Here is a 21,881-nt window from a genome sequence, read left to right as displayed (position 1 = left end):
ATTCGTAAGAGTGTTTTGACGTGCTTATTTTACTAGTTGACCTCTGTGAGGCAAACATACAAAATGCTGTATGCTATCTGTCAGGCTCATATGCATTTTTTAAAATCCAAATCAAATCAAAACAAAGCTTTTATGCAATGAAAGGTTCATTAAAACAATGTAAATATACATTTCAAAACAATTCTATGGGGCAACTGTTGCCAAGTCATGATGATGTCATAGGCTCCATTCCCCAAATTCCACAGTTAGATTTGATTTTGTGATCTGAACACTTCAAGACAAACTTCAGACAAAAAAACTAAGAAAAACAGTCACAAAACTCAAGATGAGTGAAGAAGGCCAGCCGCCATACAAGTCGAGCTCAGTGTATAATGAACTCCGTTCGGAGGGACAATTTTGTGATGCAATCATCAAAGTGGAGGATGTTGAATTTCCGGTCCACAGGGTCATCCTGTGTAACTGTACGCCGTACTTCAGGTGAGTTGCTTACCTGATAATGTGAAGGACAGTTGACTGGTTTATACCTGTGAAAAATGTAATTCATGTACTTAGTCTGTGAAACAGTGCCAACAAAAAGGAACGGGTTGAATCATAAAACTTTTGTGATAGAAAGACTTTGTCACGGTCAACTGACAGATACACCCAAAACATAATGCAAACATTTGCAGATTTCATCTTTACCTTCACAGAGATTCCACTTCAGTAAATGTGCCATTTAAAAAGCACTGTGAATCACTTGGTGATTGTGTGAAGTCTAATTGAAGTGTTTTATTAAGTTATATTAATATCTTCCCCACTGTTTGATACAGTAAGACACACCAGACTTCCTGATACTAAAAATGTTGAATTTTGTTATACAGTTATACGCTGAGCAAAAGTTTTGAGTTGCCTCTCATTTTTTTATATTTTGCTTTGAAACAGATGATTTTTTAAAAGTCCACTTGAGCAATAGTTCTCAACGTGTTTTTTTGAAGACTTGTAAAGGTTTCGTTTGGACATTTTTCACCCTTTTTAGTCCAGTGCTTGTACCCGAGGAATGGTTTTGTTTTTGTTCATTTGTTTATTTGTTTGTTAAGCCATTTAACGCAGATATATGAATCATTCAAGCATAAAAAGGACACTAAAACTCAAAGGATGAACCATTATTGTTTCTACACATAACGCATACTTAGTGAAGAACCAATTTTAAAGACAAATGGTAAATGGCCTGCATTTGTATAGCGCTTTACTCAGTCCCTAAGGACCCCAAAGCGCTTTACACTACATTCAGTCATTCACCTATTCACACACACATTCACACACTGGCAATGGCAAGCTACGTTGTAGCCACAGCTGCCCTGGGGCGCACTGACAGAGGCAAAACAAGGAGTAGCACGTATTAAAAAAAGTAATGTTCTACAGCAAATGAACAGTATCTGAAAGTCATGTCCTTAAGAAAAAAGAAAGAATGCAGCAAATTCATGACACATTCATGAAACAGACTGAGGTATGCCAAATTATGCAATAACTAGACTAAATATCAGGGCAAACTGGCCTTATGGAGTTGATTTCAATATTTGTCATAGAGGTACAACAGTGAGTGTTTAGAGTTAACTTTAAAACACAGTGGAGGCTCTGTCATGGTGTGGGACTGCATTGTGTTTGGCAATGGCTTCATAAACATGGTGCCAATGTAATAAACACATTGAAAACCCAACAATCAAGCGCACTAAACATGTACAAACTCTGTTTTGGAGTTACTTGGAGTACTTGTGCATGACATAGTTTATTATCTTGTTGCCTCCACACCTTTTAATATTCTCTACTCTGTCTCCATCTCTACCCTCAGGGCTCTTTTCACCCACTGCAGCGACCCAGACAAACAGGTCTTCAACATACCTCGCGTGCCTCCTGAGATGATGGCACTCATCATTAACTTTGCATACACCGGCTCAGTTTCCATAACGGGGGAAAATGTAATGGAACTTCTCATGGCAGCTGATCAACTCAATGCAATGGACATTGTGAAACTCTGCTCTGACTTCCTTGGGGAGCAACTGTGCCCAGAGAACTGCGTTGGCATTTGGCAGTTCACAAAAGTATGCTTATCACCCGAACTACGCGCCAAGGCCTACCACTACATCATCAATAACTTTAAGCAGGTTGTTCTTGAGGAGGAGTTCCTGCAGCTAACTGTGGAGGAACTTGCTGACATCCTTGATAGAGACGACCTCAATGTGCAGTTGGAGACCACTGTGTATGAAGTGCTTACAAAGTGGATTAGCCATGTACCTGCAGAACGGAAACAACACCTCACCGCTCTGTTGCCCAAGGTCTATAAACTTTCATTACTACATTTAGTTTGGACTTAAATCTTCAGCATTTAAGTCATAGATTGAGTCGATCCATCTGGGTATAAGGATGCTTTAATATCTCAAGATGTTGCTCTTTTCAGCTGTAGCCAAACCACATTTAAGAAATTCTCTTCAAGAGCATTAAAACCGTATCAGATCTCTACACACAAACTAGCGGGGCGACCGTGGCTCAGGGGGTTGGGAAGCGTATCTGTAACCGGAAGGTCGCCGGTTCGATCCCCGGGCTCTCTGTCCTGGTCGTTTACACTACCGCCTACTGGTGTTGGCCAGAGGGGTCGATGGCACGATATGGCAGCCTCGCTTCTGTCAGTCTGCCCCAGGGCAGCTGTGGCTACAACCGTAGCTGCCCCCACCAGTGTGTGAATGAATAGTGGCATTGTAAATCGCTATATAAATCCAGTCCATTATTATTATAGAATAAATTATATTTATTAAGTATAGTTGCTAGGGCTATGACTAAAAACTGTCCCTGCTGACGAAAAGGCTAATGGTGTCTGACTTTGGTCGCTCTCTTGCTAGCAATAAGAAAATTAAACAACATTAGGAGCATTATCCTAAAGAAGCTTGAGTTTACTAAAACTGATGTAGTTGAAATTCATAGTCATATTCTCTTCTGTCATCTCTCTGTAGGTCCGACTGGGATTGATGACGTCAGACTACCTAAAGGACAATTTGCTGTCTAGTGAGCTGGTGGGGGCCAATTCTGAGTGCGTGTCCATGATAAGTAATGTCATCTTAGACATACATGGTCTAGGAAGCAGACCCTTCATGTCTGGCTTGTGTCACCCTCTTGCTCGTCCCCGCCTGCCTCATTCCATCCTGCTGGCCATTGGGGGGTGGAGTGGTGGTGATCCAACTAACGGCATCGAGGCCTACGATTGCCGGGCTAACCGCTGGGTCAACGTAACGAACAACCTCGAGTGTCCTCGTGCTTATCATGGAGCCGCCTTCCTCAACGGGTACGTCTACTTCATTGGTGGCTTCAATGGGGTGGAGCATTTCAGCAGCGTCCGTAGGTTTGACCTGACCACTCGCGCCTGGAATGAGGTGGGGCCCATGCACTCCTGCCGCTGCTATGTGAGTGTGACTGTGTTGAACGGGTTCATCTATGCCCTGGGAGGCTACGACGGGCATGTACGACTCAGCAGTGCAGAGCGCTATCAACCTGAAATCAACCAGTGGAGTCTTATTGCACCGATGCACGAACAGAGGAGCGACGCCAGCTGCACAACACTTAACAACCGGGTGGGTGAAGTAAAAGAGTAGCAGAGAAATAGAGTAGGGTCTCAGGCACACAGGCCTAGAGACCTGTCAGCAACCTTTGGTAACAACCAGTAGCTAGGGAAAAATGTGTACTCCTCAGCTGGTTAGGCAGTGATTGTATGAAAGACTCTACAGATTTCTACAGCAACTAGTTTGTGAGTATTTGCAGACAAGTCAGAGTACTCCATGCAAACCTCAACAGTCTGCTTACGACCAAAGGAAACACAGGGAGGCTTGTGGTGCAACACCTTCCTGGTTACAATTTCACAGTAGTGACAGCCATCAACCTCCAGCAAACACTTGCCAACCAGTCAGGGAATACACATTTTTACAGTGAAGCGAGGTGCAAGATAGGTCACAAACTGGTTTCTATGTTCATGTTTTCAAATTTAAAAGTATAGTTTAAAAAGTTGAAAAATATAGTAATATATATCTATTTTGTTTCTAACTGATCACAAGTGCATCTTTGCATTTATGTACAGTACTTTAGTTGAGTTGACTTGTCAACTAAAATATAACAGATATTAAAAAAATAGTAAAACACATCAATATTTTATTATATTAAGATCCCAGATTACAATTATTTATTTGCATTCCTGAACAGAAAAATTAGCCTTATTGATTGAATGTTATGTTTGATTCATTTCTGGGTTTCTGACTGAAAGAAGTCCCACATACTCAGGTAAAATTTGGGTGCATAAACATGTTTTTATGACAGGTAATTGTAAAACACACACATTTGTTATTACCAGTGTTGGGTAAGTTACTTTAAATTAGTAACTTAGTTACATTACTAGTTACTTCTATCAAAAGTAACTCAGTTACTTCAAGTTACTCGTTACTTTCAGAGTAACTAGTCACTAGGGAAAGTAACTTTGGTTTAACTCAGAATTCTCTTGTTAATGTGTTGCTTCCGTAACTGGATACCCAGCAAGATTGCCAGTCTTCTAGCTTGCTTACTCACCACAAGTGCACTGTGCCACCTACCAATAGAAAGGAAAAAATAATGTGCACATTTCCACGAGAGAAATCCCACGCCTGATTCTATCCTAGATGTAGGTAACACCAGACTGCAGATGAGCTGCATGCAGAGCTGGACTGGGATAAAAAATCGTCCCGGGCATTTTGACCATTAGGAAAAATCATAAAGCCTTTGAATGAAAATAAATGCTGTTGTGACAGTGATGTACACTGTTCTGATGGTATATATGTATCAATCTATCAATTGTTTGTTGCAAGACTCAGATAATTATTTTTTTAAAAGTGAGACATTTTAAATGAGAATAAGAAAGTATTTCCTTGTGCCCCCCTTTCCCTACATGCCCTACATGCCCTACATCAACTCATTCATGTTAACTAAAAGGTAAACCTGTTTCTCCATCACAGCTCTGATGATTCAATAAGGACATCTCCTGGTTTCATCTTCGTGTTTCCCTCTCATCACATAACCAAACCGATATCATGACCAGCAGGTTTACAGCTGTGGCTCCAGCCAACATCAGCTGATACTAGAAATTAATATTAAATAAATTCTAACAACAGCTGATCAAGCTTAAAAGTGCTGCTGTTGTTTACCGCGACATCCGCTGGTTTCCTCTTTCTGGCGCAAAGTGGGCGATAAATAAACAAGAGAGAAAAGCCGATCAGCTGATCATTGATCAGTTTCATGATTGAAGTAGAAACAGGAGAGGGACTGTGAGAGGATGAGAGAAGAAGAGGCAGCTGTGCAGCAAACACAGAATAACTCCAGCTTTGTGTCTTTTTCATTGTAGCTGAAGTCCGGGACAAACTGTTCCTTTTCACCTCAATACGAAACGCGTAATATTTTCTCTGAATACGAGACGATTCAGTTTTTTACGGGACGGTTGGAAACTCTAATAATTAACCTATGAACAAAATAAAGTTCAACATCAGTAACATCATAGCACCCACCCAGCTGTATAGAAACTCCATCATGCTAGCTAGCACGCAGTACGAAAAAGTCAGCACAACGAAAATAAACTCCACCTAAACTTGGTTCATATCTGACCCAGATGGACTGCAGGTTATAACTTCTTACCTGAAGTTCAGTTCACCTGACACTCTCGGACCAGCGGCTGCTTCGGGTCTCTCCTCTTGCCTCCCTTTTCCTTCATCCACCTGCTGGCTTCCACCACTTGCTAATGTTATTGAATCTGTGGAAGCTCCGCGATAGCCACCACACAAAGTAACGAATAACGAGCCCATCTAAATCCCAGTAACGCGTTCCCGGTTTTGGCATAATAACTAGTTACCGTGCTCGTTACCACAATAATAACGTAGTTACTGTAACGCGTTACTTAATAACGCGTTAGTCCCAACACTGGTTATTACACATTTGTATTTTCAGTTGGACACTTGGGTACTGAGTATCGGTCTTACTTCACAAATGATGTGGAAACATTTCACTTACAGGTAACATTGTTTCCAACTGAAATCTAAGAAATGTAAAGATATTTAATGTCCCTTTTTTGTTTTCAGATTTACATTTGTGGTGGATTCAATGGCAACGAGTGTCTACAGACAGCTGAATATTACAACCCAGAGAGCAACCAGTGGACGATGATCAGTCCCATGAACAGCCGCCGCAGCGGGATAGGTGTCATTGCATATGCGGATCATGTCTTTGCAGTAAGACCACAAAGTAGTGCTGACACTCACGTAACATACAAATCAAATCTGTAATGTGCTTCGATCAGCAAGGCTTAACACAGATTTGGCTGACACAGAATTTTGTTAACTTTGTTTTGTATTTATCAATGATCAGACTCCTATCCTGACCACAGGTTCAGAGAAGGCATTCTTACTCATTCTATGTATTAATTTAACCGATTAATGTTTCTGCCTCTTTTTTTTTTCATGTCCCTCATTCCCAGAATGTTGTGTCTTTAATGATTTCACTGATGATTTCACATTTCACTCAGTACAACAGAAATACTTATTCAAAACCAACATTGTCATCCTCATCGTTCCATAGAGGACATATGTTAGAGACAATTTCAAACTCATCCTGCAACACCTTTAGAAAAATGAGGGAATAAGCCAAGTGATTAGAACTCATCCTCTGGGGACGGTAGGCATTTTAGCTGTAAATTTTATCTTGCTATTTGCCTTAAAACCACTTATTTAGTTGTTTTGCAGCTGCACCCTTTGGTAAAAAGCAAAGATTTTAGTCTCACCTTCTGAGACACCCTTCTTTATTTAGCTAGCTACCGTTTAGTATTTATTTTCTATTCAGACTAAGTCTCTATTCAAATAAAGGAAAAGTTATTATCAGCAGAATGCAGTGACCTTACCCTGGTGCTGACCTCAGGGTCTTTGATCAGGCTTTTAGGCCCCAAGGCCTGTCAGGGCTACTTTAATCTGTTATAGGAAGAAAGGACTGGAACTCAATGTTCCTTTTTGGACTAAAGGCAAAAGAGCTGTGAAGACATTTATACTGAAAACACAAATACTTTTTGTCGAGGGCTATTCATCTTTGTTGATAATAGCGTGGTGTGATAGACAACAGTGCTTTAATAGCTGTAGTTGAGGCTTGAGTGAAAAAAGGTCTCACAGACTTCCACAACAGCTGGCTTCTACTTTATTTTACTTTCTCCTTTTAATTCAGAAGTCATTTTCACACACCACTGCACCCTGATCTTTTCTAGACATTCCCAACAAATGTGGGCCTGTGAGGATGCAAATACTGGGACGTTAATGGGCCTTTTTTAAACAACTTTTATGTGTAAACTCCATATAACAGCATGAGAATATGTCAGGTGTTCGCTTTATCCAGGTAAAACCCTAAACCAATCAGAGTATTTCCAGTAGTCAGATCACACCTAAGGTAAACAATCTCCTTGTATCTGCTACATATTAAGGGAAACTTTGGACAGTATTGCAACTTAATTCTTCAGTCATTTTCTGGAGTATCTGTGCAAAAACAGCTAAAGACATATAGCAGGTACATTTTCTTACAGGGGTACGGTGAAGCTGGTTACACTTACATTCAATCATTTGACCCACGTATTTACTTTTAGGTTGGTGGCTTCGATGGAAACAACCGTCTGCGCACCGCTGAGGCTTACAACCCACATTCCAATACGTGGAACCTCGTGTCCTCTATGCTGACCCCCCGCAGCAACTTTGGCATTGAGGTAATTGACGATCGCCTCTTTGTCGTCGGGGGTTTCAACGGCTTCACCACCACTTCGAACGTTGAGTACTACGACACTTTAACCAATGAGTGGTATGAGGCGTGCGACATGGAGATTTTCCGCAGCGCCTTGAGCTGCTGTGTGGTGTCCGGACTTTGCAACATGACTGAGTACACCTTTCCTCGTGACTTCCTGCCACTTGCCAATGTGCCAGAAGAAGCAATGGAGTCAGCAGAGTCCACGTAACATCTTTAAAGTGCTGTACTGCCATGTGTTAACATCTGAGACTCCAACATGAAGGACTGAAATAAATCTTTAGAGCATTAAACTGCTGGTGAACTGGACATTTTTTGTAGGTATCTCAAAAACCTTCAGTAGGAGAGCCTGCACTGTAGATACTGGGTTTTATTAAGAGAATGCAATTGCAACAATAACAAATTGAAAAGATTTTTTCATTCCCTGTAATGTATGGCTGCTGAGTAGCCATACCAGACATGCACACAGGGTGACTAGATCACAATAAGCCGCATGTCAGACTTTTCAACTCTTGCTAGGTAAACACAATAAGAATAAAGGGAAGTTTTCACTCCCCCTTGTTATTTCAGCTGCGCTTCTGTCTGGTAACAGTCTATAGGTTTGAGTAAGGATGTATCCATAGGTCTTTTTGGAGCACTAGCTGACAATTTATGAATCTTTAGCCAAATATCACACAAATATACTGTGTCGCTTCACACCATTTTTTCTCTTATGTGAAACTGAAAAATAACTCTATTTCTCAGTATATCTGTCATCTGCTTTGTGGTATTTTCCACTATATTGCACAGAATGATATATTTGTTCATGATAAAAGCACCAACTTTATATGTACTGAGGAAAATCCAGTGTTTAGAAAGGTGGATGTCCTGCAGAGCCTGTAAAATGTGGGACATTGGTTCAAGATGTGGGAGAGGGGGAAAGCATAAAAATGCTGTGCAGTCCCCCTTATAGAGGGACATCTGATCCCCCAACCTGCACAACATGAAGGTTGAAGCAACACCAGTAACACAACACCTTATGGAGGTAAACGTGTAGACAGTGATGTGCAAAGCTGTTCATAGGAACATCCTCCATCCATGGTGGTATCATCTTTATTCTGATGCTGAATTGATTGATTTATGAATTTACTGTAAACATTTCTTACATTTTTCTTATTGCAAGCAGACAAACCTGTCCCAGGATTGTTCCTGCTGCTCCATTTTATAAACACTCTAAATCAAACTCATTCCATTATAATTTTAATTTTAGGATGATGTTTTCATTAAATGCTCTACATCTGCATCAAACCAGGCTTGTCATATACAACCTGCTTTTAGTCGTATATATTATATCTTTGAGCAATTGCTCAGCAACAGAGTTGGACGTGCGTGCAGTTTGTGCTCAGACAGGTGACTGCTTGCACCTGTCTGTGGTAACACTGTCAAGCACCGTCATTATAACAGTCTTGCACTATACATGCAGTGCGTATATCATATTGTGGCTCTATAAAAATCTATTTAGATCATAAACCTGTGTTTTGTTTGTTTGTTTTTTTGTTTCTTACTACTATTGTACATCAGTAAAGTGCAGGAGGCCATTTTTCCAACTAGATAAAAGTCTAATACAACCCAAGAAAACAGCTTAACCATGAATCACACTTTGTAATATCTGTGTTTGGCACTGTCATGTATTTTTAGACTCATATGTTTAATAACAAATATTTTGGCTTGTGTAGTAAGGAAAGTACAGGGGGGTATACTTTTTACTCTTTAATTATTTTATTTGCATTTTTCTAATCACTAGGGTTTGAGAGTAACGCAATTTCTATTCTGTGTATGTCCTGTACATGTGGCAGTATTGACAAATAAAGTTGACTTGACTTGACTTGACTTGACTTGAAGTGTCCACAAAGAATTTTTTCCAATGACCTAGCATGCATAAAAACAGGACCATCACTAATACACAATACTTTGACTCTGTTCATGTTACAGCATTGTGTATTAAAATGTGGGTAAAAACTGATGGTTACAAATGTTTATTTGTGTGTTTGTAGTTTCCTGGGGAGATAAACTGGATTGCATTTTTGTTGGGAACTGTTATTTCAACATAACGGAGTCTAGTACAGCACGTCCCCAACAACTGGAACCTCAGTAATAACAGAGCCAACACACGAAACCATAAAATGCAGAAAAATCTGAAAAAACGTCCTATTAACGTTGAATATGAGCTAAATATGATATTGTAGTCCATTCGTAAGAGTGTTTTGAAGTGCTTATTTTACTAGTTGACCTCTGTGAGGCAAACATACAAAATGCTGTATGCTATCTGTGAGGCTCATATGCAATTTTTTAAATCCAAATCAAATCAAAACAAAGCTTTTATGCAATGAAAGGTTCATTAAAACAATGTAAATATACATTTCAAAACAATTCTATGGGGCAACTGTTGCCAAGTCATGATGATGTCATAGGCTCCATTCCCCAAATTCCACAGTTAGGTTTGATTTTGTGATCTGAACACTTCAAGACAAACTTCAGACAAAAAAACTAAGAAAAACAGTCACAAAACTCAAGATGAGTGAAGAAGGCCAGCCGCCATACAAGTCGAGCTCAGTGTATAATGAACTCCGTTCGGAGGGACAATTTTGTGATGCAATCATCAAAGTGGAGGATGTTGAATTTCCGGTCCACAGGGTCATCCTGTGTAACTGTACGCCGTACTTCAGGTGAGTTGCTTACCTGATAATGTGAAGGACAGTTGACTGGTTTATACCTGTGAAAAATGTAATTCATGTACTTAGTCTGTGAAACAGTGCCAACAAAAAGGAACGGGTTGAATCATAAAACTTTTGTGATAGAAAGACTTTGTCACGGTCAACTGACAGATACACCCAAAACATAATGCAAACATTTGCAGATTTCATCTTTACCTTCACAGAGATTCCACTTCAGTAAATGTGCCATTTAAAAAGCACTGTGAATCACTTGGTGATTGTGTGAAGTCTAATTGAAGTGTTTTATTAAGTTATATTAATATCTTCCCCACTGTTTGATACAGTAAGACACACCAGACTTCCTGATACTAAAAATGTTGAATTTTGTTATACAGTTATACGCTGAGCAAAAGTTTTGAGTTGCCTCTCATTTTTTTATATTTTGCTTTGAAACAAATGATTTTTTAAAAGTCCACTTGAGCAATAGTTCTCAACGTGTTTTTTTTGAAGGCTTGTAAAGGTTTCGTTTGGACATTTTTCACCCTTTTTAGTCCAGTGCTTGTACCCGAGGAATGGTTTTGTTTTTGTTCATTTGTTTATTTGTTTGTTAAGCCATTTAAGGCTGATCTGTTTTCTGTCATACAGTGAAAGCTTGACGGAGCTACAATGGCCTAATTTTCTGCTTAACTTTGTAAATTATAACAAGTTCCGCTTTAGTGCTATACCAGTCAGAAAAACAAACAAAAACAAAACAAGGCTTATGTTGCAAATGCAATAAATTGTCAGTCTTTCTTTTAAATGCGTTTCTTAGTACATAATTTTAATATTGTAGAGAACCCAAACATATTCTGCGAGCAGTCTTTGGTTCAAGTTGAATGATTTTAGTCAGTGGCGGGGTTGGGGTTTCTTTGCCAAGCCCAAATAAACTCACTTGTACAGCTCAGAATAGGTTCAAGTTAATGCATTCCCATTCGCGCACACTCATATTCAGACTCCTCAGAATGCAGAAGCCAGTGATCAAGCCGCTGACCTGCTAATTTATTGACCACCAGATGTATCTTGTAAGCCACTGCCATCGTGCACACATGTGGCACAGTGGTGCAGTGATTAGCGAACAAAAACGCATATGAGGCTAAACTGGCAATTCTTAATTAGTCATAGGTGTGAGTGTGAATGTCCTTTCTGTCTCTCTGTGACAGACTGGCAACCTGTCTGGATGCATAGACGGGTGCCACATTCTCAAGGCACGAGTCTCAATATTAGAAGCAGGTGTATGCCTTATACTGTCATCACTGCCACCCTGCTGCATCTGACTGAAGCATCCTGATGCCAGGCTGAGCATGCATGACGCATGATCCCACGTGATCCCTTGCATGACCATCTGACTGTTCTTGGTGGAAGTGACTTGACAGAGCTATCGAGATGAAGTTCTCTAACCTGTACGACAACCCGGCCTGTGGCAGTTTGAGTGTCGCCTCCACATTGCCAGAGATCACTAGCATATCCAGACACTTCCTTGGCCAGCATTTAGTGTTGATATCTCTCCCACTGAATATGCCTGGGTAATTTTGGGCTGGCATGTTCATTAGAGGCAACCAGAACCCATTGCAGCTGGATGCTGCATATATCTATGAATGGAAAGAAATTGCTCAACAACAGATCTGCAGTCTGTGCTCAGACAGGTGACTGCTTGCACCTGTTTGAGGTAATACTGTCAAGCACCGTCATTATAACAGTCTTGTACTATACATACAGTGTATATATGTGTTTTGTTTGTTTGTTTGTTTCTTACTACTATTGTACATCAGTAAAGTGCAGGAGCCCATTTTTCCAACTAGATAAAAGTCTAATACAACCCAAGAAAACAGCTTAGCCACACTTTGTAATATCTGTGTTCGGATATTACAAAGTCATTTTATTAAAAAAATGGCCTATTAAGGTTAAATGTGAGCTAAATATGATATTGTAGTCCATTCGTAAGAGTGTTTTGAAGTGCTTATTTTACTAGTTGACCTCTGTGAGGCAAACATACAAAATGCTGTATGCTATCTGTGAGGCTCATATGCAATTTTTTAAATCCAAATCAAATCAAAACAAAGCTTTTATGCAATGAAAGGTTCATTAAAACAATGTAAATATACATTTCAAAACAATTCTATGGGGCAACTGTTGCCAAGTCATGATGATGTCATAGGCTCCATTCCCCAAATTCCACAGTTAGATTTGATTTTGTGATCTGAACACTTCAAGACAAACTTCAGACAAAAAAACTAAGAAAAACAGTCACAAAACTCAAGATGAGTGAAGAAGGCCAGCCGCCATACAAGTCGAGCTCAGTGTATAATGAACTCCGTTCGGAGGGACAATTTTGTGATGCAATCATCAAAGTGGAGGATGTTGAATTTCCGGTCCACAGGGTCATCCTCTGTAACTGTACGCCGTACTTCAGGTGAGTTGCTTACCTAATAATGTGAAGGACAGTTGACTGGTTTATACCTGTGAAAAATGTAATTCATGTACTTAGTCTGTGAAACAGTGCCAACAAAAAGGAACGGGTTGAATCATAAAACTTTTGTGATAGAAAGACTTTGTCACGGTCAACTGACAGATACACCCAAAACATAATGCAAACATTTGCAGATTTCATCTTTACCTTCACAGAGATTCCACTTCAGTAAATGTGCCATTTAAAAAGCACTGTGAATCACTTGGTGATTATATGAACTAAATTCAGACTGTGTTGAACTGAAGTCTAATTTATGTGTTTTATTAAGTTACAACATTTTGATGCACTCTTATCAACCCAATAAAACACACCAGGCTTACTGATACTAAAAAGATTGAACTCTGTTATAAAGTCATACGCTGAGCAAAAGTTTATAGATGAGTTTTTGTTCATTTGTTTATTTGTTTGTTAAGCCATTTAATGCTGATCTATGAATCATTCAAGCATAAAAAGGACACCTACCATAACTCGAAGGATGAACCATTATTGTTTCTACACATAACACACAACTTAGTGAAGAACCAGCGTTAAAGACAAAACAAGGAGTAGCACACATAAAAAAGTAATGATCTACAGCAGATGAACAGTATCTGAAAGTCATGTCCTTAAGAAGTCCAGCAAATTCCTGACACAAAACCATTTAATCCATCTACTTATCATGAAACCTCATCAGAAATGGTTGTGGAAGGAAAACAGAGACTGTAATTAAGCAACATGCACTGGAACTTCCATAAGGAAAGGAAACAGACTGAGGTATGCCAAATTATGCAATAACTAGACTAAAGATCAGAGCAAACTGGCCTTATGGAGTTGATTTCAACATTTGTCATAGAGGTACAACAGTGAGTGTCTAGAGTTAACTTTAAAACACGGTGGAGGCTCTGTCGTGGTGTGGGACTGCATTGTGTTTGGCAAAAGCTTCATAAACATGGTGCCAATGTAATAAAGACATTGAAAACCCAACAATCAAGCGCACTAAACATGTACAAACTCTGTTTTGGAGTTATATACTCTATGGCAATATGGACTAGACATTACAAGACTATCACAGTAATCACATAGCAACACATGTAATTAGGAAATCATTTCCATTCCTGTCAACAGATTTTATATATTTATCTTGCTTGTGCATGACATAGTTTATTATCTTGTTGCCTCCACACCTTTTAATATTCTCTACTCTGTCTCCATCTCTACCCTCAGGGCTCTTTTCAGCCGCTGGAGCAACCCAGACAAACAGGTCTTCAACATACCTGGCGTGTCTCCTGAGATGATGGGACTCATCATTGACTTTGCATACACTGGCTCAGTTTCCATAACGGGGGAAAATGTAGTGGAACTTCTCATGGCAGCTGATCAATTCAATGCAATGGACATTGTGAAACTCTGCTCTGACTTCCTCGGGGAGCAACTGTGCCCAGAGAACTGCGTTGACATTTGGCAGTTCACAAAAGTATGCTTATCACCCGAACTACGCGCCAAGGCCTACCACTACATCATCAATAACTTTAAGCAGGTTGTTCTTGAGGAGGAGTTCCTGCAGCTAACTGTGGAGGAACTTGCTGACATCCTTGATAGAGACGACCTCAATGTGCAGTTGGAGACCACTGTGTATGAAGTGCTTACAAAGTGGATTAGCCATGTACCTGCAGAACGGAAACAACACCTCACCGCTCTGTTGCCCAAGGTCTATAAACTTTCATTACTACATTTAGTTTGGACTTAAATCTTCAGCATTTAAGTCATAGATTGAGTCGATCCATCTGGGTATAAGGATGCTTTAATATCTCAAGATGTTGCTCTTTTCAGCTGTAGCCAAACCACATTTAAGAAATTCTCTTCAAGAGCATTAAAACCGTATCAGATCTCTACACACATGCTATAGAATAAATTATATTTATTAAGTATAGTTGCTAGGGCTATGACTAAAAACTGTCCCTGCTGACGAAAAGACTAATGGTGTCTGACTTTGGTCGCTCTCTTGCTAGCAATAAGAAAATTAAACAACATTAGGAGCATTATCCTAAAGAAGCTTGAGTTTACTAAAACTGATGTAGTTGAAATTCATAGTCATATTCTCTTCTGTCATCTCTCTGTAGGTCCGACTGGGATTGATGACGTCAGACTACCTAAAGGACAATTTGCTGTCTAGTGAGCTGGTGGGGGCCAATTCTGAGTGCGTGTCCATGATAAGTAATGTCATCTTAGACATACATGGTCTAGGAAGCAGACCCTTCATGTCTGGCTTGTGTCACCCTCTTGCTCGTCCCCGCCTGCCTCATTCCATCCTGCTGGCCATTGGGGGGTGGAGTGGTGGTGATCCAACTAACGGCATCGAGGCCTACGATTGCCGGGCTAACCGCTGGGTAAACGTAACGAACAACCTCGAGTGTCCTCGTGCTTATCATGGAGCCGCCTTCCTCAACGGGTACGTCTACTTCATTGGTGGCTTCGACAGGGTGGAGCATTTCAGCAGCGTCCGTAGGTTTGACCTGACCACTCGCGCCTGTAATGAGGTGGGGCCCATGCACTTCCGCCGCTGCTATGTGAGTGTGACTGTGTTGAACGGGTTCATCTATGCCCTGGGAGGCTACGACGGGCATGTACGACTCAGCAGTGCAGAGCGCTATCAACCTGAAATCAACCAGTGGAGTCTTATTGCACCGATGCACGAACAGAGGAGCGACGCCAGCTGCACAACACTTAACAACCGGGTGGGTGAAGTAAAAGAGTAGCAGAGAAATAGAGTAGGGTCTCAGGCACACAGGCCTAGAGACCTGTCAGCAACCTTTGGTAACAACCAGTAGCTAGGGAAAAATGTGTACTCCTCAGCTGGTTAGGCAGTGATTGTATGAAAGACTCTACAGATTTCTACAGCAAATAGTTTGTGAGTATTTGCAGACAAGTCAGAGTACTCCATGCAAACCTCAACAGTCTGCTTACGACCAAAGGAAACACAGGGAGGCTTGTGGTGCAACACCTTCCTGGTTACAATTTCACAGTAGTGACAGCCATCAACCTCCAGCAACCACTTGCCAACCAGTCAGGGAATACACATTTTTACAGTGAAGCGAGGTGCAAGATAGGTCACAAACTGGTTTCTATGTTCATGTTTTCAAATTTAAAAGTATAGTTTAAAAAGTTGAAAAATATACTAATATATATCTATTTTGTTTCTAACTGATCACAAGTGCATCTTTGCATTTATGTACAGTACTTTAGTTGAGTTGACTTGTCAACTAAAATATAACAGATATTAAAAAAATAGTAAAACACATCATTATTTTATTATATTAAGATCCCAGATTACAATTATATATCTGCATTCCTGAACAGAAAAATTAGCCTTATTGATTGAATGTTATGTTTGATTCATTTCTGGCTTTCTGACTGAAAGAAGTCCCACATACTCAGGTAAAATTTGGGTGCATAAACATGTTTTTATGACAGGTAATTGTAAAACACACACATTTGTTATTACACATTTGTATTTTCAGTTGGACACTTGGGTACTGAGTATCGGTCTTACTTCACAAATGATGTGGAAACATTTCACTTACAGGTAACATTGTTTCCAACTGAAATCTAAGAAATGTAAAGATATTTAATGTCCCTTTTTTGTTTTCAGATTTACATTTGTGGTGGATTCAATGGCAACGAGTGTCTGCAGACAGCTGAATATTACAACCCAGAGAGCAACCAGTGGACGATGATCAGTCCCATGAACAGCCGCCGCAGCGGGATAGGTGTCATTGCATATGCGGATCATGTCTTTGCAGTAAGACCACAAAGTAGTGCTGACACTCACGTAACATACAAATCAAATCTGTAATGTGCTTTGATCAGCAAGGCTTAACACAGATTTGGCTGACACAGAATTTTGTTAACTTTGTTTTGTATTTATCAATGATCAGACTCCTATCCTGACCACAGGTTCAGAGAAGGCATTCTTACTCATTCTATGTATTAATTTAACCGATTAATGTTTCTGCCTCATTTTTTTTTTCATGTGCCTCATTCCCAGAATGTTGTGTCTTTAATGATTTCACTGATGATTTCACATTTCACTCAGTACAACAGAAATACTTATTCAAAACCAACATTGTCATCCTCATCGTTCCATAGAGGACATATGTTAGAGACAATTTCAAACTCATCCTGCAACACCTTTAGAAAAATGAGGGAATAAGCCAAGTGATTAGAACTCATCCTCTGGGGACGGTAGGCATTTTAGCTATAAATTTTATCTTGCTATTTGCCTTAAAACCACTTATTTAGTTGTTTTGCAGCTGCACCCTTTGGTAAAAAGCAAAGATTTTAGTCTCACCTTCTGAGACACCCTTCTTTATTTAGCTAGCTACCGTTTAGTATTTATTTTCTATTCAGACTAAGTCTCTATTCAAATAAAGGAAAAGTTATTATCAGCAGAATGCAGTGACCTTACCCTGGTGCTGACCTCAGGGTCTTTGATCAGGCTTTTAGGCCCCAAGGCCTGTCAGGGCTACTTTAATCTGTTATAGGAAGAAAGGACTGGAACTCAATGTTCCTTTTTGGACTAAAGGCAAAAGAGCTGTGAAGACATTTATACTGAAAACACAAATACTTTTTGTCGAGGGCTATTCATCTTTGTTGATAATAGCGTGGTGTGATAGACAACAGTGCTTTAATAGCTGTAGTTGAGGCTTGAGTGAAAAAAGGTCTCACAGACTTCCACAACAGCTGGCTTCTACTTTATTTTACTTTCTCCTTTTAATTCAGAAGTCATTTTCACACACCATTGCACCCTGATCTTTTCTAGACATTCCCAACAAATGTGGGCCTGTGAGGATGCAAATACTGGGACATTAATGGGCCTTTTTTAAACAATTTTTATGTGTAAACTCCATATAACAGCATGAGAATATGTCAGGTGTTCGCTTTATCCAGGTAAAACCCTAAACCAATCAGAGTATTTCCAGTAGTCAGATCACACCTAAGGTAAACAATCTCCTTGTATCGGCTACATATTAAGGGAAACTTTGGACAGTATTGCAACTTAATTCTTCAGTCATTTTCTGGAGTATCTGTGCAAAAACAGCTAAAGACATATAGCAGGTACATTTTCTTACAGGGGTACGGTGAAGCTGGTTACACTTACATTCAATCATTTGACCCACGTATTTACTTTTAGGTTGGTGGCTTCGATGGAAACAACCGTCTGCGCACCGCTGAGGCTTACAACCCACATTCCAATACGTGGAACCTCGTGTCCTCTATGCTGACCCCCCGCAGCAACTTTGGCATTGAGGTAATTGACGATCGCCTCTTTGTCGTCGGGGGTTTCAACGGCTTCACCACCACTTCGAACGTTGAGTACTACGACACTTTAACCAATGAGTGGTATGAGGCGTGCGACATGGAGATTTTCCGCAGCGCCTTGAGCTGCTGTGTGGTGTCCGGACTTTGCAACATGACTGAGTACACCTTTCCTCGTGACTTCCTGCCACTTACCAATGTGCCAGAAGAAGCAATGGAGTCAGCAGAGTCCACGTAACATCTTTAAAGTGCTGTACTGCCATGTGTTAACATCTGAGACGCCAACATGAAGGACTGAAATAAATCTTTAGAGCATTAAACCGCTGGTGAACTGGACATTTTTTGTAGGTATCTCAAAAACCTTCAGTAGGAGAGCCTGCACTGTAGATACTGGGTTTTATTAAGAGAATGCAATTGCAACAATAACAAATTGAAAAGATTTTTTCATTCCCTGTAATGTATGGCTGCTGAGTAGCCATACCAGACATGCACACAGGGTGACTAGATCACAATAAGCCGCATGTCGGACTTTTCAACTCTTGCTAGGTAAACACAATAAGAATAAAGGGAAGTTTTCACTCCCCCTTGTTATTTCAGCTGCGCTTCTGTCTGGTAACAGTCTATAGGTTTGAGTAAGGATGTATCCATAGGTCTTTTTGGAGCACTAGCTGACAATTTATGAATCTTTAGCCAAATATCACACAAATATACTGTGTCGCTTCACACCATTTTTTCTCTTATGTGAAACTGAAAAATAACTCTATTTCTCAGTATATCTGTCATCTGCTTTGTGGTATTTTCCACTATATTGCACAGAATGATATATTTGTTCATGATAAAAGCACCAACTTTATATGTACTGAGGAAAATCCAGTGTTTAGAAAGGTGGATGTCCTGCAGAGCCTGTAAAATGTGGGACATTGGTTCAAGATGTGGGAGAGGGGGAAAGCATAAAAATGCTGTGCAGTCCCCCTTATAGAGGGACATCTGATCCCCCAACCTGCACAACATGAAGGTTGAAGCAACACCAGTAACACAACACCTTATGGAGGTAAATGTGTAGACAGTGATGTGCAAAGCTGTTCATAGGAACATCCTCCATCCATGGTGGTGTAATCTTTATTCTGATGCTGAATTGATTGATTTATGAATTTACTGTAAACATTTCTTACATTTTTCTTATTGCAAGCAGACAAACCTGTCCCAGGATTGTTCCTGCTGCTCCATTTTATAAACACTCTAAATCAAACTCATTCCATTATAATTTTAATTTTAGGATGATGTTTTCATTAAATGCTCTACATCTGCATCAAACCAGGCTTGTCATATACAACCTGCTTTTAGTCGTATATATTATATCTTTGAGCAATTGCTCAGCAACAGAGTTGGACGTGCGTGCAGTTTGTGCTCAGACAGGTGACTGCTTGCACCTGTCTGTGGTAACACTGTCAAGCACCGTCATTATAACAGTCTTGCACTATACATGCAGTGCGTATATCATATTGTGGCTCTATAAAAATCTATTTAGATCATAAACCTGTGTTTTGTTTGTTTGTTTTTTTGTTTCTTACTACTATTGTACATCAGTAAAGTGCAGGAGCCCATTTTTCCAACTAGATAAAAGTCTAATACAACCCAAGAAAACAGCTTAACCATGAATCACACTTTGTAATATCTGTGTTTGGCACTGTCATGTATTTTTAGACTCATATGTTTAATAACAAATATTTTGGCTTGTGTAGTAAGGAAAGTACAGGGGGTATAATGAAGTGTCCACAAAGAATTTTTTCCAATGACCTAGCATGCATAAAAACAGGACCATCACTAATACACAATACTTTGACTCTGTTCATGTTACAGCATTGTGTATTAAAATGTGGGTAAAAACTGATGGTTACAAATGTTTATTTGTGTGTTTGTAGTTTCCTGGGGAGATAAACTGGATTGCATTTTTGTTGGGAACTGTTATTTCAACATAACGGAGTCTAGTACAGCACGTCCCCAACAACTGGAACCTCAGTAATAACAGAGCCAACACACGAAACCATAAAATGCAGAAAAATCTGAAAAAAACGTCCTATTAACGTTGAATATGAGCTAAATATGATATTGTAGTCCATTCGTAAGAGTGTTTTGAAGTGCTTATTTTACTAGTTGACCTCTGTGAGGCAAACATACAAAATGCTGTATGCTATCTGTGAGGCTCATATGCAATTTTTTAAATCCAAATCAAATCAAAACAAAGCTTTTATGCAATGAAAGGTTCATTAAAACAATGTAAATATACATTTCAAAACAATTCTATGGGGCAACTGTTGCCAAGTCATGATGATGTCATAGGCTCCATTCCCCAAATTCCACAGTTAGATTTGATTTTGTGATCTGAACACTTCAAGACAAACTTCAGACAAAAAAACTAAGAAAAACAGTCACAAAACTCAAGATGAGTGAAGAAGGCCAGCCGCCATACAAGTCGAGCTCAGTGTATAATGAACTCCGTTCGGAGGGACAATTTTGTGATGCAATCATCAAAGTGGAGGATGTTGAATTTCCGGTCCACAGGGTCATCCTGTGTAACTGTACGCCGTACTTCAGGTGAGTTGCTTACCTGATAATGTGAAGGACAGTTGACTGGTTTATACCTGTGAAAAATGTAATTCATGTACTTAGTCTGTGAAACAGTGCCAACAAAAAGGAACGGGTTGAATCATAAAACTTTTGTGATAGAAAGACTTTGTCACGGTCAACTGACAGATACACCCAAAACATACTGCAAACATTTGCAGATTTCATCTTTACCTTCACAGAGATTCCACTTCAGTAACTGTGCCATTTAAAAAGCACTGTGAATCACTTGGTGATTGTGTGAAGTCTAATTGAAGTGTTTTATTAAGTTATATTAATATCTTCCCCACTGTTTGATACAGTAAGACACACCAGACTTCCTGATACTAAAAATGTTGAATTTTGTTATACAGTTATACGCTGAGCAAAAGTTTTGAGTTGCCTCTCATTTTTTTATATTTTGCTTTGAAACAAATGATTTTTTAAAAGTCCACTTGAGCAATAGTTCTCAACGTGTTTTTTTTGAAGGCTTGTAAAGGTTTCGTTTGGACATTTTTCACCCTTTTTAGTCCAGTGCTTGTACCCGAGGAATGGTTTTGTTTTTGTTCATTTGTTTATTTGTTTGTTAAGCCATTTAAGGCTGATCTGTTTTCTGTCATACAGTGAAAGCTTGACGGAGCTACAATGGCTTAATTTTCTGCTTAACTTTGTAAATTATAACAAGTTCCGCTTTAGTGCTATACCAGTCAGAAAAACAAACAAAAACAAAACAAGGCTTATGTTGCAAATGCAATAAATTGTCAGTCTTTCTTTTAAATGCGTTTCTTAGTACATCATTTTAATATTGTAGAGAACCCAAACATATTCTGCGAGCAGTCTTTGGTTCAAGTTGAATGATTTTAGTCAGTGGCGGGGTTGGGGTTTCTTTGCCAAGCCCAAATAAACTCACTTGTACAGCTCAGAATAGGTTCAAGTTAATGCATTCCCATTCGCGCACACTCATATTCAGACTC

The 21,881-nt window shown here is 39.6% G+C and overlaps 2 protein-coding genes across 3 annotated transcripts; both read left to right on the top strand.

Annotated features, from left to right (window-relative positions):
• The first annotated feature begins 217 nt into the window (after positions 1–217).
• On the top strand, positions 218–8,102 carry LOC113014658 (kelch-like protein 10). The gene is made up of 5 exons (XM_026156326.2): positions 218–477; positions 1,829–2,312; positions 2,985–3,599; positions 6,117–6,266; positions 7,658–8,102. The coding sequence occupies exons 1-5, from the start codon at positions 326–328 to the stop codon at positions 8,018–8,020; spliced, it is 1,764 nt and encodes a 587-aa protein (XP_026012111.2). The 5' UTR covers positions 218–325; the 3' UTR covers positions 8,021–8,102.
• Positions 8,103–10,436: 2,334 nt separating this feature from the next.
• LOC113009334 (kelch-like protein 10) lies at positions 10,437–18,639 on the top strand. Of its 2 annotated transcripts, none has more exons than XM_080296376.1 (5): positions 10,437–10,514; positions 14,212–14,695; positions 15,108–15,722; positions 16,637–16,786; positions 18,179–18,638. In XM_080296376.1, exons 2-5 carry the CDS (start codon positions 14,279–14,281, stop codon positions 18,539–18,541), a joined length of 1,545 nt encoding a protein of 514 aa, XP_080152502.1. In that variant the 5' UTR covers positions 10,437–10,514; positions 14,212–14,278; the 3' UTR covers positions 18,542–18,638. The 2 variants fall into 2 exon arrangements, with proteins under 2 accessions (XP_080152502.1, XP_080152501.1); XM_080296375.1 differs by lacking the exon at positions 10,437–10,514 and adding an exon at positions 12,712–12,951 and having other exon boundaries at positions 18,179–18,639.
• The last annotated feature ends 3,242 nt before the right edge of the window (positions 18,640–21,881 follow it).

Source organism: Astatotilapia calliptera, chromosome 22 (genome assembly GCF_964374335.1).
Source record: "Astatotilapia calliptera chromosome 22, fAstCal68.1, whole genome shotgun sequence".
In the NCBI taxonomy this organism is placed as follows: Eukaryota; Metazoa; Chordata; class Actinopteri; order Cichliformes; family Cichlidae; genus Astatotilapia; species Astatotilapia calliptera.
Note: the sequence above shows the minus strand (reverse complement) of the source record. Positions and strands in the feature narration are given on the sequence as shown.

Bases quoted from the DNA above. Each gene is read 5' to 3' on its own strand.
- LOC113009334 (XM_080296375.1), top strand. From the start codon at position 12,800: ATGAGTGAAGAAGGCCAGCCGCCATACAAGTCGAGCTCAGTGTATAAT. The intron at 12,952-14,211 runs GTGAGTTGCTTA...CTCTACCCTCAG, and splicing joins AACTGTACGCCGTACTTCAG to GGCTCTTTTCAGCCGCTGGA. The intron at 15,723-16,636 runs GTGGGTGAAGTA...TTTTGTTTTCAG, and splicing joins GCACAACACTTAACAACCGG to ATTTACATTTGTGGTGGATT.
- LOC113014658 (XM_026156326.2), top strand. From the start codon at position 326: ATGAGTGAAGAAGGCCAGCCGCCATACAAGTCGAGCTCAGTGTATAAT. The intron at 478-1,828 runs GTGAGTTGCTTA...CTCTACCCTCAG, and splicing joins AACTGTACGCCGTACTTCAG to GGCTCTTTTCACCCACTGCA. The intron at 6,267-7,657 runs GTAAGACCACAA...ATTTACTTTTAG, and splicing joins ATGCGGATCATGTCTTTGCA to GTTGGTGGCTTCGATGGAAA.